The sequence below is a fragment of the Somniosus microcephalus genome, chromosome 5 (assembly GCF_052327205.1).
Source record: "Somniosus microcephalus isolate GS21.2 chromosome 5, FLI_Smic_1.0, whole genome shotgun sequence".
Classification (NCBI taxonomy): Eukaryota; Metazoa; Chordata; class Chondrichthyes; order Squaliformes; family Somniosidae; genus Somniosus; species Somniosus microcephalus.
The window spans coordinates 101,587,401-101,606,464 of NC_140991.1; the positions used below are offsets into that span (position 1 = coordinate 101,587,401).

Sequence of the window (19,064 nt, forward strand, 5' to 3'; positions counted from 1 at the left end):
TAACATGTATGAAAGCCATATTCTCCAGACATGGTGTGGCAAGCGAGGTCTTCACAGACAACGGACCCCAGTTTTACAATGCAAGTTTCCGACACTTTGCTAAAGAGTGGGACTTTGTCCACACAACGTCAAGTCCTCACTTTCCACAGTCCAATGGACTAGTGGAAAAATCAGTCCAGACAGTGAAAAGGTTGATGTACAAGGCAAGAGACAGTGGAACTGACTTCTACCAAAGCATGCTTGTATACCGCACAACGCCGCTCGAGTGTGGTATGTCACCAGCCCAACTCCTTATGGGATGTCGGCTAAGGTCAAACCTACCCATCCCAGAGAACCTCCTGAAAACAAAAGAGGGGGAGAAAGCGAGGAAGTTCAAAGAACAAGAGAAAGAAAAGCAAAAGTACTACTATGACAGAGGAACACAAAACCTACCTGAACTCCACATTGGTGACCAAGTAAGGTTCAAAGACAAAACAAACATATGGACTCAGAAGGGAACTGTCCTGAGTGAAGTTCAACCAAGCTCATACACCATTCAGACAGATGAGGGTGCTGTTCTGTGAAGAAATCGTCGAGATCTTCTCATGGGACCAGCCACAGCAAGTCAAAAGACTGATACTGTTGAACAACCTGATCACACAGTAGGTCAAAAGACTGATACTGTTGAACAACCTGATCACACAGCTGAGAAACCATCATCTGAGGCAACAACTCAGATTCAAGGACAATCAATCAGAAAATCCTCAAGACACGTGAAGCCTCCTGAGAGACTCATTGAGCAAATTTAAGGACTATTGTTATAGAAGGAAGTAATGTTATCTTATTCTTTCTTCAAGTTCTAGTGTATTGACATATTTCATGTGAACACACAAAGCAAGGTTAAAAAACCTTGATAATGATAATGATAATGTAAGTTAATTAAGTGTTACAGTTAAAATGAAGAGTAATACAAAGAAAACATGTTGTTAGATAAAAGTAAAATACTTTTGTTTTAAGAAAGGGAGATGTAATGATATCAGCAAATAGTGATGGTATTTGCCTGTTTGATTATGATGCCTTACCAGCATGTTTGCCTGATTGATTACTTATGCCTGACCAGCAGAGGGCATGTGAGAGACAAGCAGTTTAGTTTTACTTTCGTTTTAGATAGATCTCTAAGATGGTGTCTCCTGTAATGCTGTTAACTGAGTTGAACAAACTTTAGATAAAAAGACATCTCTTTCATGAATGTGTCGTCATTGAACCCACCTACAAGTCGATACAGGAACCTTTGTGACAGTTATTGTGGCATCTTAACTGTGATGGTGAGTCACTCGCCATAGAATACCCAGCTTCTGACCTGCTCTTGTAGCCACAGTATTTACGTGGCTGGTCCAGTTAAGTTTCTGGTTAATGGTGACCCTCAGGATGTTGATGGTGGGGGATTCGGCGATGGTAATGCCGCTGAAGATCAAGGGGAGGTGGTTAGATGCTCTCTTGTTAGACACTTGGGCCTAGAAATTCGTGTTCGCCACGAAAGTTCCCAGTGTCACCAGCAACTGGAGTTAACGGCCGCTGAAAATGGCCACAACGCCAAGGAGAATAAATTTGTCTGGGGGGGGGGTGCTGGAGATCGGTGGAATAGGCTAACCTTCTGTGGAGACCTCCGATGCGAAGTTCCTGTTCTGAAGTGGCATTTGAGCTTCACATACCCTCTGGGTGCGAGGCTGTGGAGCTCGCAAGGAATTGGGGGCAATTAAAAGGGCTATAAATTAAAGGGGCAATGCACACAGAACTAATACAAATTAAAATGCAGTGGAAAAAGAAGACCCAAATGTGATTATTCAGTTCTTAAAGCTGAATTCATTTCCGAAACTCAAAAAATGGGAAAAGTGCTTCAGCACTAACACAAATGGCTCAGCAAGCCAGGGAAGGGGCACCCGGGGTCTCGCACGTAGCACTCCAGCTTTGTGCAGGGGTCAACACTGCAAGGTATGTCCTCTACCCACAGGGGCCAGGAGGCCCTCCAGAAAGAAGGATGTGGGACTACATCACCGAAGCTGTCACTGTCAGCAGTGTCACCCCACAACTTGGCTCCAGTGCCCAAAGAAGCTTCATGACCTCAGACCACTGGTCACGGTCAGTGAATGCATCTTCAAAAGCTGTCTCCTACCAACTGCACAACTAGCCTCGCACACTGCTCAATGCATGACCCCCACCCCAATCACTCACCTACCAACGATCTTCACCAATCACAAGGCACATCTCCCATTCCTAGCCTCACCTCACCCCCTTGGAGGAGACCGTGCTGACCATTCTTGGCAGGGACATGGCTGAGCCCTTGACCAGTGGCAGGGCTGAAAGGATAAAAGATGCTGGTATCCTCATACATTATCCTCGTTGTGGCATGCACCTCTTGCTTTTCCGCCCTCCCCTCACCACAACCCTAACTTTGTGCCTTCCTCATTTCACACACCCAAGAAATGCAGCCTGCCCAGCCAGTGGTTGACAAAGAAGCGGGAGAGTGAAGAAGAAGAATAAGAAACACTGTCACTTGATTTGACACTCCCAGCCACCAACTGCTCAAGGTCAACCCGCAAGACCATTTGCAGTGTCCCCCACTGAAAGTCAGCAGCCTTCCACCAGCCATGCTGCAGCCACTGGGGTAGCACTGCGTGACATCAGTAGGATAGGCGAAGGCACCCACAAGAGAATGCATAATGGCAATGAGTTGATTTCTTGATGTCATATTGGATGGATAGATGTATAAAGTGGGTTTGGAAGGTTTACTTTGTGGTGGCTTTTATTTCAGCATTGTGGCCAAGAGGACACTGTGATGGTCAGTAACAGAGGGAAGGTGAGGTGTGGGACAAATGTGGAAAGGTTAATTGGGGTTGTGGACACTGGTACCACAGGCGGATGATTCCATCCTGGATATCCCGGCCAGAATGGGGCTTACCGGGCTGCATCCTTCCTTCTGCTTCCACCTCTTTGGCTTCCTCCTCTTCTGTGTCTTCCTCTTCCCCCTGCGAGCAGATGCTGTAAATCTGAAATGACAGCATAAAATGTTGGAAATACTCAGCTGGTCAGGCAGCATCTGCGACGTGAACTCTCGACGGATGTTGCCTGACCTGCTGAGTCATTGCAGCATTTTTTGTCTTCTCAGTGGCTTTTCTTTACCATCTGAGGACTTGCAAGCATTCAGCAGCACTCCCTGCACACTTAAAAATGTTTTAACATGTATTGCAGCAAGCCACTACTTCAATAAAATCAAAAAAATCCAGTCCAAAAGCTTAAATTCAAACTTACCTGAAAGATGTGTGTGTCCCTTTAAGAGGTGCTGACATCACCACTGATGCCTGCTTACATGCCACGTTTACCTGGCATCCTTAGGACCCAGCGCTGAATTCAGTGCTAGTGTCGAAGTTCGGAGTGGTGACGTTAAGTCGGCATTGTGCACCGATTGACATCACCATGCCACTAATTTTTTTCCTGGGTGCTGCCAGTTACTGGCAGCGTGAAGGGTCGGAGGAAAATGGCGTCCGCCGCAAGATCCCCCGCCAGCTGGTGAAAGAGCAGTGGTTGCCATTTTTTCACCGTTTCATGGCGCTACGGACTGGTGGTAAGTAGATGAATTTCTAGCCCATGCTCTATAGATCTATTTCCGGCAGCTTGACTAGTATATGTGATGTCGCTAGTGGCACTTTGGAATGACCCAGAGGCATAGAAATTAAAGGTTACTGTGACCTTCACAGTTAAGGTGCCACAACAATTGTCACAAAGGCTCCCAAACACATTTTATATAGGTGCGTAGATGAATTGGAGTTAGGTGTGAGTGTTGGGAACATTTAAATTATGCCATCAAGACAGCGTTAACATATTGAAATGAAGCTACCATCTCTGCTCAGAACTAAAGCCTCTCATCAACTTAGTGAATCTCTTCTGCACCCTCTCCACAAGTTTCCGAAGGTAGGGTACCCAAAACTGGACATAACATTCTAATTGCAGCTTAACCATTATTGAGAACTAGGGGGCATAGTCTCAGAATAAGGGGTAGGCCATTTAAGATCAAGATGAGGGAGAATTTCTTCACTCAGAGGGTTGTGAATTTTTGGAATTCTCTACCCCAGAGGGCTATGAATGCTGAGTCTTTGAGCATATTCAAGGCTGAGATAGATAGATTTTTGGACTCTAGGGGAATCAAGGGTTATGGAGATCAGGCCGGAATGTGGAGTTGATGTCGATGATCAGCCATGCTCTCATTGAATGGCGGAGCAGGCTCGAAGGGCCGAATGGCCTACTCCTGCTCTTATTTCTTATGTTCTTAATGGTCAACTTGGGAATAGACATCAGCTCTTCTTGGTCATCTCCTAATATGAGTATAAATCATAATTTACTAATGTAGTTTTAGACTGACCTTTTTCAGGAGGTTCTCTCCTTATACTCTTGTTCTTTAAAACAAGAAGTAATGGGCATATATTGCAATGTACATTTAGATCCTGTTTTAACATATGTTTGTAAACACATAAAAAAAGCTTTGCCAAGTACTTCTTCACAAAGACAGCACTCTTTAAGACTGGTTTCACTGTGCTGAAACTCTAAAACATCTGTAATGTTGATGTACAGTAAATTGATCCTCCGTACTAAATGCAACTCACGTTTTCTGAATTAATACTGCTATGTTATTTTCAGTTCCTCATTGATGCTAATTTGTGAATGTCATTTGATGTGAACATCATGATTATTTCTTAGATCTCAAATATTTGGAAATTCACAGCTGGTGACCCTACTCTGCAATCAATCAGTTTACTTCCACAATGTAAAATTCTGACGTTTCTTGGACAGATGTCATGCTTTTACATATTTATAAATCTTTTTTGCTTACCTTGGTTAGGTTTTCAAGCTGTTGGTCTGAAGAAGGGGATGTTCTTTAACCCTGATCCTTACCTGAAGATTTCCATCCAGCCAGGAAAACACAGCATCTTCCCCGTATTACCACACCATGGGCAAGAGAAACGCACCGGGATTACTTTTAACACCATCAACCCTGTCTGGCAGAGAGAGGTAGGGAGAGGGAGATACATATCAGGAGGAAGGGGGCATTCTTCATGCACAAAACAGATAATTCTGTAAACTGAACCAAGATCTTGGAAACTTTGGTGATTCATTATCGTTTGAAGAAATGTGATGAGATCAGCTTGGTATTTTTTAACCAATTGGATTTTGACGATGGGTTGGGCAACTTTCATGGTCATTTTTATGCTAATTTGTGGGCTAACCAGTACAATTACCATGAAAGCTGCTGGATTGTTGTGCAAACCCAACTGGTTTACTAATGTCCTTCAGGGAAGGGAATCTGTCACCCCTACTCAATCTGGCCTACGCATGACTCCAATCCAACACTACGTAGCCGACTCATAGGGCTGGATTTTCTCAATCGAGATGAGTTGGAGGCGGGACTGCTGCTTGTCATGTCAATGTCCTGCCTCCATCATTGTCTGACCAACCAGAGGGACTTTCCCCTGATTGACCTTGTTAAGCCCGCCCTGCGGGCTCAGCAGGCCAATTAGGGAGGAAGTCACTGACAGAGCACGTCAACGTCTGAAGTGCTATCACAGAAATCACAGAAACCTCACAGTACAGATAGAGGCCATTTCGGCCCATCGAGCCTGCACCGACACATATCCCTCCCAATCCCCGTAACCCCTACACCAACACATATCCCACCCTATCCCCGTAACCCCACGTATTTAATCCCCCTAACACTAAGGGTCAATTTTTTTATCATAGCCAATCAACCTAACCTGCACATCTTTGGACTGTGGGAGGAAACCGGAGCACCCGGAGGAAACCCACGCAAACACGGGGAGAATGTGCAAACTCCACACAGACAGTCATCCGAGGCCGGATTCGAACCCGGGTCCCTGGCGCTGTGTGGCAACAGTGCTAACCACTATGCCACCGTGCTGCCCTATCTGTCAAGACTTCTTGAAAGAAGAAATGTCAGTGTTTCACAGCTCTGTGAAGTTGTCAAACACTGACATTCTCTGTAGTTTGATGATGCCTTGTGTTCAGGACTCACCAAACCTTTCAACTTTGTCGATTTCAGATGGCCGTTGGTTCGGAGGATCCAACAGCCAGTCTGTGAAATCGACAAGGAAGATGTCAGGTCTCCCGATCCAGGGTGGATGAAGGCTGTAGGAAGAAAACAACGTAAGTGAACATTTTTAAACACTTATCACTCACCTTGCATACTTACCACTCCACACTTGCATCCATCACTCACCTCTACATCTTACTTCCAGGTGCCTCCGACTCCCGCAGATCTCCTTCACGTCTCCTCCAACCCGACGGGGTTCTCCAAGGTCGGGAAGCCTTCACCTGAGAAGGCAAAATGGCACTAATCCTTTTTTCTGTCTGTTAACTACCTGTTAACAGGCAGTTAAAAGGATTTAATCCCTTTCCCGCCTCCAGGAGACAGGACCTGAAGCAGCACATCTTCCCGCCTCCTGGCAAAGGGGCACGGAGGCAGGATGGGGGCGGGTTTGTTATCCGCCCGCACTTTCTGCTACTTTACTGGCAGTCCCGCCTCCATGCCTGCCTGCTCGGGGCTGAGAAAATCCAGCCAATAATGTCCTCAGGACAACCAGGGATGGGCAATAAATACTGCTTTGCCAGCATTGCCTATATCCCAAGAACAAGTAAAAATAAATAAATGAGGAAGCTGAAGCCATCCAGTGTACTTAATACAGAGCTCTGCAAATTTGCCAGTCCAATATTTTTCCCTCAACCAACATCACTAAAAAACAAATTATCTGGTCATTATCATTGTTTGTGGGACTTTACTGTGTGCAAATTGGTTGTCACGTTTCCTACATTGTAACAGTGACTACACTTCAAAAAGTGGCTGTAAAGCACTTTGGGACATCTTGATGTCATGAAAGACGCTATATAAATACAAGTTATTTCTTTCTATATCAAAATAGTATGCAGAAAAAGGCTCTAGTTTTGAAATTCTGCTGAAGGTTAATAAATCTGAACATTTAAAATGCCTATAATCCCTTTCTGTGCTATCTAAACAGAAACACAAACCCATTTAAAATAAATGTTAAAATGGATGAGAGAGGCGTTTCAGACTAACATATTAAGCGTTGGTATCTGTTGCAGCATCATTTCAAGGCTCTGTTATTATGGATCATGCACGCTGGACTAAGGGTCAGAAAGTGCAAGGTTTGAATTCTGGCAGGGTTCACCCAGCCTTTCCACTTTCCATTGTGCATAAAATGATCAACCCCACCTTAGGATGTGGAGGAGAAGAGGAGGCTGCAGTGACTGCACAATGTTTGCCACACTGTCATAAGTATTCCTTCAGACACTCCTAGGTCTTGGCAGTAGAAACAGAGATGAGCACCACCTTGTGCTATCATCTGGTGATGACAAGATAAGTCTCTCTTTCTCCATTATTGGTAATACTGTTACTGACAGCATAAATGTGAGAGAATAGATGTTTTACAAGGAAGTAATTCAATTGAGCAAACCAGTCAGAAACATAGAGTAAAGCTCCAGTGGTATGTAAACATCAGTGGAACCCCAAAATTATATTACAGCCTTAAGTCGTTATGCAGTCGGCATACTGAACATGGTAGCGGTGGCATAACATGACAGGATAATCTAGGTGAACTTGGCATATGACCTAGAGGTATGTGAGAACATGTGACGAGTAGTATAATATTGGCCCGGATTTTGCGGTCAGTGACAAATGGAACAGTAGTCACCATTCATCACACTGACATCTGCCCACAAACTTTTGGCAAGCTTTTGAGTGGCAGCTTGCGCTATTTAGAGATCAATTCTAGCGCGGCGCCCTCGATCTGTGGCGTCTGTGAGCGAGGCTCTTCAACCAATCAGATTGAAGAATCCTCACTGAGACACGCAGAATCTAAACCAGGAAGTATAAACCAGGAAGTATAAATTAGATTTAATTCAATGTAAGATCATGTACAGAAAGTGAAATAAAGATTGGGAGAGAAAGATGGGATTAAGACTGCAGCGGTTCAAGAAGGCGGCTCACCACCACCTTCTGAAGGGCAACTAGGGATGGGTAATAAATGCTAGCCTTGCCAGTGATGCCCACATCCCATGAACGAATAAAAAAATATATAAAAGAGACCTACAGAAAAAGTAAAAAAAAAATATTTTAATTTTTAAAAATCTCCAACACTAATTCAAGTCTGAAGGAATGAGACTCTACACTTATAAAATTTAATTTTCAGGGCCAGAGAGGTTGTTTGGCAGTAATTATCACTTATCACACCTTCAAAAATTCACTTGCTCCTGAATGCACCAGCCCTAACTTTTTCTGCCATGTTTAGTGGGTAACTGGTGGGTAGGTACCGCAACTTCACACCATTACATTGATTCCAGTGCCGAGTCTATTGGCAGGGACTGTTACAGTGCAGCCTGTGGAGAAGCGGGATATCTCTGACAGCCACTTTTGAATTTCCATGTTTAACTGCGTATGTGCAGATGCCAGAAGTTGCTGTCCGATTTACCCTGTAATAATGGTGAGCGCTATTGGCCTCACCGTTATTCTTAATGCAAAATCTGGGCCATCGCGAATTAAGTTTTATTTAACAGCAGAGGAAAGTCAAGAAAATAATATAAAGAGCCGAATACCTGCAATCATGTTCCATCACCATGGGGTCGATTTTCACAGCCTTCGCCTGGTGTTAACGCGGCAGTAATTACCTCAAAATGGGGTCGGTAACCGGCTGGTCGGCCGGCCAACCAATGCACTCCACCAGTTGGCTTCCCACAAGTTAAAATAGACCCCCATAAGTGTGGCAGACCGGAAATCGCAATCTGCCGGTCTGAAGAGAGCCTGACGTCACCGGAACTTCCAAGGTCAGGGAGCAGGATCAAGCCATTTAAATAAAACAGGCGGGTGCTCGCACCAGTATGGGTGTATTCTGGGCCCCCGTAGCGGGGGAGTACAAAATGCCTTGTAAAGGCAAAGCCAGTAGAACTGGCTAAAACAAGGTGGAGACTGTGAAATTGGCCCATTTTAGCAGAGACCTGATTTTAAAAGTACCAGTTGCAATCTTCTGTAGTATTCCAGGCCATGATCCTGACCTGGAAACCACTATCGACCCCACTGCTGCTACTCCATTGTATTAGATACCAATGTCTTGCTGACGTCTACAATAGGGGCTCAGGAGGCACGGCCAATGGACCTCCAGGAGGCAGAACTTCCACTTGCCATTGCTCCCACAGGAAACTTATGTGACCAGATACTTAAGGCAGAGATCCAGCATTACTGTGTCGTGCGTCATTTTCTACCCCTGCCATGTCGGGACTGCTGGACTTCCACCATTAGCCCAACCAAATTCAGGGCAGTACTGTATATACTGCATTATTGCATACTAGTGCAATAGGGGTGCTCTTCAGGGGCTCATTATTGGGACAGAATACTGGAGCTTTGCTGTGCTATGTCTGATTTAGGAGTGCTTGAAATGGGAAGATTTTTAATACACATTACTAAGATCACTTACCTTGACGAGCACAAAAATGAGAAAAGAATGAAAGGTTACCAGAGCATGAAGCATTCATGCCAGTGCATATTTCCAATCCAACACATGGGACATCTACACTAAATCAAGACTGTGCCTAATGATGAGTTTGCAAAGGACAACAACACATTGATCATTTTTCCTGTCAAAAGGAGGCATCAGCCAGACGGGTGCACAGCTATCACTGGGTGATGGGGTTTGCCTGAGTACATGGTGTTGTGAATGGTTTGCCTTCACCTTTCTCCTGATGGTCGCAAACTTCAAGGAACATAGGAACAGGAAACGGGCCATTCAGCCTTTTGTTCCTATTCCACCACTCAATTAGACCATGGCTGGTCTGCATCTCAACTCCATTTAACCACCTTTATTCCATATCCCTTGATACCTTTACCTATTAAAAATCTATCAACTTCAGTCTTGAAAATTGATCCAGCATGGGGAAGCAGTTTCCAGATTTCCATACACTTTGTGTGAAAAAGTGCTTCCTGATTTCACTCCTAAATGGCTTAGCTCTAATTTTAGAATTATGCCCCTTATTCTGGATTCCCCAACCAGAGGAAATCGTTTTTCTGTATCTACCCTATCGAGTCCCTTAATCACTTTAATTACCTTGGTTAGTTACCCTCAACCTTCTAAACTCAAGGGAATACAAACCAAGATTATGTAATCTGTCCTCATAATTTAACTCTTTAAACCCTGGTCTCATATTGTTGAATCTGTGCTGTACTCCTTCATTATGATACATTATATCTTTCCTGAGTTTTTGTGCCCAAAAATGAATGCAGTATTCCAGACAGCGTCTGACCAAGGCTCTGTACAACTGAAGCATCGCTTCCTCACTGTATTCCAGCTCCCTTGAGATAAAAGCCAACATTCCCATACCCTTTTTTAACTACTTTTTGTACCATTTCAGTAACTTCTGGTGATTTTTGTACATGGACACCTAAATTCCTTTGCTCCTCCACAGCTCCTAGGGCTGGGTTTTGCCAATGGGGAGCTTTTGGAGGCGGGACTCCCACTTGTCGGGTTTTAGTCCCGCCTCCATCACCTTCTGGCCAACCTACGCTATTTTCCCTTGATTGACCCTAGCTTAGCAGGCCAATTAAGGGAAAGCCGGTTACATAGAACGTTTTTGACAGGAATTGTCATCGTTTGACAGCTCTGTGAAGCTGTCAGACACTAACATTCTATGTAGTTTGATGAGTTCTTGAATTCAAGACTCATCAAACCTCTTCCTTTAGCAGAAATTAGATGGTTGCTGCATTGGAGAATGCAGCAGCCATCTGTCATCTCTGCCGCAGAGGTGCGAGACTCTCCGCATACCCAAATCTTGAAGCCTGCAGGAAGAAACAAATATAAGTGAACTTTTACTAACACTTTCCACTCACCTCACATATTTACCTCTCCACACTTGCACCCATCACTTACCTTCACTGCGCACTTTTGCACCCCTGCGACCTCCGCAGACCTACTACTCGCCTCGGTGACCCTGGCAGGGTTCGGAGCCTTCGGGAAGCCTGCACTTGTGTGGGCAAAATGGGGATAATCCTCTTATCTGCCTGTTAACTACCTGTTAACAGGCAGTTAAGTGGCACTAATCCCCTTCCCGCCTCCAAGGAGATGGGACCTGGCGCGGGTCGGCTACCCGCCTCCTGGGAAGATGGCACGGAGGCGGGTTGGGGGCGGGTTGAGCACCCGCCCCCAGATTCTGCCATTTTCCCGGCAGTCCCGCCTCCAAACCTGCCTCCCCAGGGCTGGCAAGATCGCGCCCATAGTCTCTCGCCATTAAGAAAATATTCCGATTTGTCTTTCTCAGATCTAAAGTGGATGATCTCACACTTGCCCACATTGAACTCCATCAGCAATAGGTTTGCCCACTCACTTAGTCTGCCTATGTCACTTTGTAACTCCTTACTCCCATCACATAATTTACTGTGCCTCCTAACTCGGTGTGATCTACAAATTTGGATATACAACTCTCTAATCATTCATCCAAGTCATTGATATATATGGTGAACAGCTTGATGCACTATCAATTGCTACAAAAGACTGGAGATTGAGAAAGTAATAAACAGGCTTTTATTACCAAAGAACAGAGCATGCCTCTTGTGGTCGCCTGGTATCCAAAAGGGCCGGAGGCTTCTGAGCAGCGACCTTTATACCCAGCCATGAGGGTGGAGCCAGGGGCGGAGTCAGCTGAGGCATGCACAGACAAGTACAACAATATGCAAGAGTGAACAACAGTACTAACAGTGAACAACAGTACTAACAACAGTGGTGAACAACAATACTAACAACAGTGGTTTACCACACAGCTGAAGACCAGAAAAGATCTCTGGGGAAAATCCCTTGTCACATCTTGCCAATCAGAGAACAAACCCTTTATCCCTACTCTCTGTCTCCACCCTCCCAACCAATTACTGACCCATGACACAAGGTTACCTCCTTGGACCTGGGTGATCAAGATTGGTGATCTCCCTCTTTGTGGTTTGCGCCTCTGCTTTTATAGGAGGGCAAGCCTCCTTTGGTGCATCTCTTGCAGCAGGACTTCCAACTCTTCAGCACCAGTGGCAGCAGTTTTGCTCCCATATCTCCAATGTGCCATTGTAAACTGTTAGTCCATTTTCTTCACCACCACAATTTCTCCCTTAATAGTGGCTGCAGTTCTTTAAGAGCTGCTGCCACACTATATTTTATGCTTCCCCGCCAAGTGTGTTACGGGTTAAGGTCTCTGGGCAAGCTCTTTATGTTCCAGCAGCCTATTCAAATTTGAGGGGTGGGGGAGGGGGAGGGGGGAGGGACTCCCATTTCAAAATTTGGTGCAACCTTTCCTCTGAGCTACCCCACAGGGCCAGTTTAATCTTATTTTTTGCCAAACTCTCAAAACCAGGCTTTAGTGAGTATATGGTTGTGTAGTGGTTATGATGCTGGACGAGCAACCTGGAGGTCATGAGTTCAGATCCCAACATGGCAAAACAACTTGTTAGATTGGTGTAAAACACAAAGGGATTCACTGATGTCCTTCAGAGAAGGGAACCTGCCATCTCTACCTGGTTTGAACCTATACATGACTCCAGTCCTATGCACTTAATGCCATCTGAAGTGATCTAACAATCCACTCACTTGTAAAAGCAATTGTTGTGAAGCAAGAAGGCATCTTACGGCAACTGGAGATGGGAAATTAATGGGCATTGCCAGTGTTGCACACATCCCACAAACAAATAAAAACATGTTGATGCAACAAGGTAATGCTTGTGAATAAAAGTACTAATGTGATGTACATACATTTGAAAATTACAGTCTGTTACCAGTGAATTAATTAGGCACAGTTAATAGAGTACAAAACCGATTAAGGATCTGCCACGTCAATTTTGGATAAGCTAATGTTTCTTCGATCCTAGGGGTAATTTTAAGACTCTGTGCCGCTAACAAGGGACCTTGCCTGCTGGTAGTGCATATTAGGAACACTGGCACATGCTGGCAATGCCCACCTGAATTTCCGATATGCGCGGCCAATGGATGAGGTTTCCCCCCAGTAGTACTGATTCTTATAATCATCATTTTTGATCAGCAATGTTTCAATGTAATTTTGTGAATATCGGTACTAAGAAAATACAGAGGACACAGAAAAGAAAGATATTATGATCCATAATAAGTACAGTTAAATGGTCTGTGAATGTGTGTGTGTGTGTGTTTGGCTCTCTCTCTCTCTCTCACACTAATTAGGTTTCAAAAATTGAGTTGTTTTTTGAATCTGTAACTAGTGATATTCCTGAAAGGTTCAAGAATGAGGGAGCCAGACCAGATTGGATTGAAAAGATTATTAATGAACTGTAGTCATTTTATAAGGTGAAAAGCACTTATTTCCCATTACATTAAAAAAATAATTTGTAGTCTCAGTCTACTTTAGAAATGTGATTTATACAGACATAATTTACTTGCTGTGTTGCAGTACACCATGGCAACCTAGCAGAGACATGTTAAGTAGTGTGTGCATCAAGGGACATAAGAAAACATGCGAGATATAATAAGTGGGACAGAAACAACACTAAATATTTAATAAACTAGGAAACTAGGCACTCCATGCATCATACAAAGGGTTTAATTATATCTGGCACTTCAATTTTTATTAAGCAAGAGACTGTTGTGAAAGGACACTCTGCTAATTTAATTGGGGATGAGCGAATATTTGTCAATTGTGGGCATTAAAATAAGCTATAAAGAATGAAAAATTGGCTTGGAAAATTATCCTTTTAACGAGCTTTTGAGTCAAAAGTAACCGTAATTGTTTTTTTCATATACTGTCTGGGGATAAAAATCCCCACACCTTGTACATGGGTTCCAATGAGCTTTATGTATTGGCCAGTTTCTCCAACCTTGTCTCTGTAATGCGGTTTTATCCTGTCAATTTTCCCTCCTTGTCATCTGAAGGTAGTGATTCGTGCCTCGGTGTAATTCCATGAGTGCTAGCCGTCATCTGAGCATTCTTCAGATGTCAGTTGAGATAACAGGGGTGAAATTGGTCTTCGGCGGTAGCACAAAATGAGTACTAGCAAATTGGCAGCCAATTTTATACGCCGCCCAATTCTATTTTAAGAAGCAGGTTGCCAATTTGCTATTGCCTATTTTGCGCAACTGACCAAAACCAATTTCACCACCTATGGGTGGCAACAGGCTATCCTGTCTTTGAGCCAAGCTTGATTCTGTCCTCACCCAATGTCCACATACATGCATTTTGAAGCTGGAGTCCCTGAATGGAAATGAACCATGCCTGATTTCTCCCCCTCCTTAGCTCAGGAACACAAAGGCCTTTACTCCTATCCTGCCCGAGGTTAACTAACTCAGCACAGACAAGGGATCAACGCTGGACATTAAAGACAGCATGAAATGTACCACACCATGGGATGCATTTAAACAGTGAGGCCTAGATTTTCAGTGTGCTGTGAGGCGGGCTTTTAGGCGTGCGGGGGGCTAAAATCCTGAATTCGGGGGTCCCGACACCATCCAGCCCAAAACCCGCCTCCACGTAACTTTCAAAGGAGGCAGGTACCCGCCCCGCACTGGGACCCGCCGACCCGAGGCGGGAAGGGATTAGTGCCAATTAACTGCCTGTTAACAGGCAGTTTTTAGCCTAATCCCTATTTTGAAGGGTGTCGTGTGGGATTCCCGACGGCTCCAAACCACGCCAGGTTAGAGCAGGCGGGCCGTCGGGTTGAAGGACTTGGAGGGGTCGCGATGTCAGTGTTCAGGTGAGTGATGGGTGCATGAGTGCAAAGGTAAGTGTGTTTGGTGCGTCTAAAGTGTGTAAAGAAGTTTAAATTACCTGTACTTACCTTACCAGCCTTTCTTCCTCCAGACGTCGGAAGTCCATCACTCAGCCGGCACTGAAAGCAGAATGGCTGCAATCTGTCAAAAGTGACAGCCTTCAGCTTTCAGTGCCGGTGAGAGTTCTAACTGAGTCGGTGGAGAAGGACTCAGGTTAGAAGTAAGACTGTCAGTGTTTGACAGCTTCAAACAGCTGTGAAACATTGATATTTCATCTGTCAACACCTCTTGACAGATGAAATTTCAGTCTGTGACGTCACCTGTTGCCGGGTGGCCCTTAATTGGCCTGCTGAGCCCGCTGGGTGGGCTCAACAAGGTCAATCAAGGGAAAATCGCGTGGATTGGCCGAACGTCAATGGAGGCGGGACTAAAACCCGAAAGTTGTAGTCCCGCCTCCTTCCCAACTGCTGAATGAAAATCCAGCCCTGAATGATTTGAGGAGCTTATCCCTTTATTTCTTATCAGGTGTCCTTTTACTTCAATCCTCCTCTCCGTTCCTTGTAGGAGGATACAGCAAATGGTCAGTGAGTTGGGAGAATGAGACAAAAGGTTGGTGGTAAGAGTGAAGACAAGGAAGAATGTCTGGGGAAAATGGAAATCATGTAATCAAGCCTTGGAGAACAAGGGAGCAAATTAGTGGGACTGAGAGGAATAGGCACTGTATTGGTATGACAGAGATGAAGCAGGGTTTTTCTTGCGAGATAAACACAGTTATCAAAAGATCTCCTAGCCATTTTTTCAATATGTCTGACCAAAATATTGATGCAACAATAGGCGTAAAACTGAAGTAAAATGGGTAACAGTTGTTTTAACTAGCTGTTCTGTGTTACTGGGTTAAGAATGACCATTTGGATTAATTTTAAGTTTAGCTTTAAATTAAGCTTGGAATGATCCAATATCTGGGTCTTTCTGCCTCTTTTTTTAAGGAAATAAGTGTGACACAAATTTACATGTGTCACACATAAATTGCGACAGATGTGTCTTAAAACAATTTTAAGTAAATGTAAACTCACTGTTATTCGGAGGATATGTTGTCTTATAGCAGTAGGGGTGTTATATAATGTACAATTACTTACCAGGGCCACTGATCACAGGGACTGAATAAGTGAAATTGTATTATTATTATATGGGATTATTATATGGGATTTTTATCTGTGTTTTGGGGATTTTTCACTTTCCTGTAAAAGCAGTAAATGAGTGGCCTTTACTTCATATATATTTCTTTACCTATGTATTTGATTTTTATTCTTTATTGTATTTTAAGGCTGATGATATGTACAAGCTATACCAGTAGGTACCTGGGCTCAGAATTTCCAGTAGTGCCATCGCCTAATAAACAACACAGGATGTTGGGGCCAGCTCCACACTCCGAGCAGGGTGTGGTGCTCACGGGGCGCTCATCGTGGGCACCTAGCCCATCTTTTAAAATGATTGGACAGAAAATCACAGGCTGTCCACCCACAATATCTTGTGATTGCATTGGAGGCAGTGCAGAGAAGGTTCACTAGGTTGATTCCTGGGATGGAAGGGTTGACGTATGACGAAAGGTTGAGCAGGTTGGGTCTATACTCATTGGAGTTTAGAAGAATGAGAGGGGATCTTATTGAAACATATAAGATTCTGAGGGGGATTGACAGGGTGGATGCAGGGAGGATGTTTCCTCTTGTGGGGTTATCTAGAACTAGGGGGCATAGTTTCAGAATAAGGAGTTGCCCATTTAAGACGGAGATGAGGAGAAATTTCTTCTCTGAGGGTCGTGAATCTTTGGAATTCCCTACCCCAGAGAGCTGTGGAGGCGGAGTCATTGAATATATTCAAGGCGGAGATTGACAGACATTTGAACTACAAGGGAGTCAAGGGGTATGGGGAGAGAGCGGGAAAGTGGTGTTGAGGACAAGATTGGATCAGCCATGATCTTATTGAATGGTGGAGCAGGCTCGAGGGGCTGATTGGCCTACTCCTGCTCCTGTTTCTTATGTTCTTATGTGATGTGCCACCCATAAGGACCACTCCCCGCTAACGGTGTATGAAATGTTACTGAGCAGAATTCTTTAGAACTAATATGAAATTACTGAATATGGTGTTATTTTCCATATGCAGCACCATTTTCTGTCTAATAAAGGCTTGTACTTGGTGTCGAAAACACTGATACCCATGATAAAAGGATTCAAAGCTTGAAAGGAGTATTGTTGTCTGTTAAGGTGTCCTTAAAGATTCTTTAGAAGCTTTATAAATAATACATCGATGGCATATCACCTTATCATGTCTGCACCTGCAAAGCATTGTGAATCTGAACTCCAGACTGAAAAGAAGATTCCAGATATTTGCACTGCAGTAGACCCAGTGCATGCTGCAGCACAGTCTTACCCTGGAGACAGGAATCTTAATATTCAGAGCTGACTGATCTACAGACTTATACGCTGTAAATAATTTATTATTTTCCTTTAAGCTTTAGCTGTGTGAAGTTTTTTGCATTACTATTTAAATATTTTGCAACACTGAGGTACTACTGTAAAAAAAAAAGCACCTAGCCATGATCGGTGCATTTTCGGTATTCTGCCACAATGTCAAACAAGAAGAGAAATGAGACTCAAAACCTAGTTTGGATCCATTCAGAGGGTATATGCTGTTCAGTGGAGTAATGATTAGGAATTTGGATCATGTATATTACTGGTAGGGTCCACACTGCGCGTTCAGGCCGGGCTATTTGTTAATTTTGCAAGTACCTTGTAATTTAAACGATGATGTTTCCCTCTCTCTCTTGCAGCAGCACGGTTTTGTTTCTCTCCCTACGGATGTTCTTGAAATTGAGGTCAAGGACAAGTTTGCAAAGAGTCGTCCCATTATAAAGCGCTTTCTAGGAAAGCTTTCAATGCCAGTCCAGCGATTATTGGAAAGGCATGCGATAGGGTAAGTCTTTATATATTTTCTCTGTGAGACCAGAACTATTTATATTTTCCGTGTTGAAGAATATATTTTAATATTATGTGGAGTAAAAATATCAATTCTGTAGCAGGGAAAGACAATTTAATATATGAGTTTACTTTGTCAAACATTGATCTAAAAAAAAACCTGTGAATCCAGGAAGTCAGAAATAAAACGGAAAATGCTGGAAATGTGCGGCAATAAGTCAATATCTAAAATAACCGATGACGGGAGCCACCTTCATTGTAAACCTGTTTCTCTCTTTCAGATGTTGGTTGACCTGTCGTACATTTCCACAATTTTTGTTTTTACTTTTGTCATGTACTTTGATATGCTAAAGATGTTGCTCAGAATACATGCTTTCTGATTCTGCCAAAATGTAGTCAAATGCTATCCCAGTTTGTATCCCAATGCTGGTGGGAAAAACCTCTACCTTGTTTTATTTTTAATTTTCTCCTGGGAAGTGGACGACACTGACAAGGCAGCATTTATTGCCCTGAGCACGTTAACATTCAAGTGTGGGGTTGGAGTTTCTGTGAGCCAGACCAGGGAGGGTGACTGACTCCTTTCCCTGTAGGACACTGGTGAACCAGTTGGGTTATAATGACAATCCAGTGGTTTTCATGGTCATTTTTTTCTGATGCGAGCCCACAAATGACCAAGTTCAATTTCACAACATGGCACAATGTGATTTCAACTCCTAACCGCTGGGCCATTGGTATAATACGATAACTACTGGGCTACTGTACTCGGCACTGCTAAGTTTCTTATATTTCTGTAAAAGCTTGAAGATTAAGTTACAGACTGTAATAGTCTTTTCCCAGCCATCTTTGATTTGCATTTACATTTATACGCATAACATTTAGGGCTAAAAATTCTGGGGCTTAATGGCATCCGTTACCGGCAAAAAATGGTGAAAGAGTGGTGGGTCCCACAGCGTCCTCCATTTTGCTCCTCTCTGTAATACTGCCGGTAAATATTAGCGCCCTGCAAAAACAAAGCAGATTGGTGATGTGCACACCGACTTAACATCACCACGGCCAAAATTGACACTGGTGAACCAGTTGGGCTATAATGGCAATCCAGTGGTTTTCATGGTCATTTTTTTCTGATGCTAGTCCACAAATGACCAAGTTCAATTTCACAACATGGCACAATGTGATTTCAACTCCTAACCGCTGGGTCATAACCATGCCAGGGAAACCCAGAGGTAAAGAGACTGACAGAGGTGCTGTAGCACCTCTTAAAGGGACACACACATTTTTC

General features: G+C 43.8%; 1 protein-coding gene across 1 annotated transcript in view; it reads left to right on the forward strand.

The window, feature by feature from the left end:
• hecw1b (HECT, C2 and WW domain containing E3 ubiquitin protein ligase 1b) overlaps positions 1–19,064 on the forward strand; it is a 773,289-nt gene that overhangs the window by 253,118 nt on the left and 501,107 nt on the right. Inside the window, exons 6-7 of the mRNA XM_085988048.1 lie at positions 4,874–5,043; positions 17,641–17,783. Of these exons, the coding sequence (XP_085844174.1) occupies positions 4,874–5,043; positions 17,641–17,783 (313 nt within the window). The remainder of the gene's footprint in view (positions 1–4,873; positions 5,044–17,640; positions 17,784–19,064) is intronic.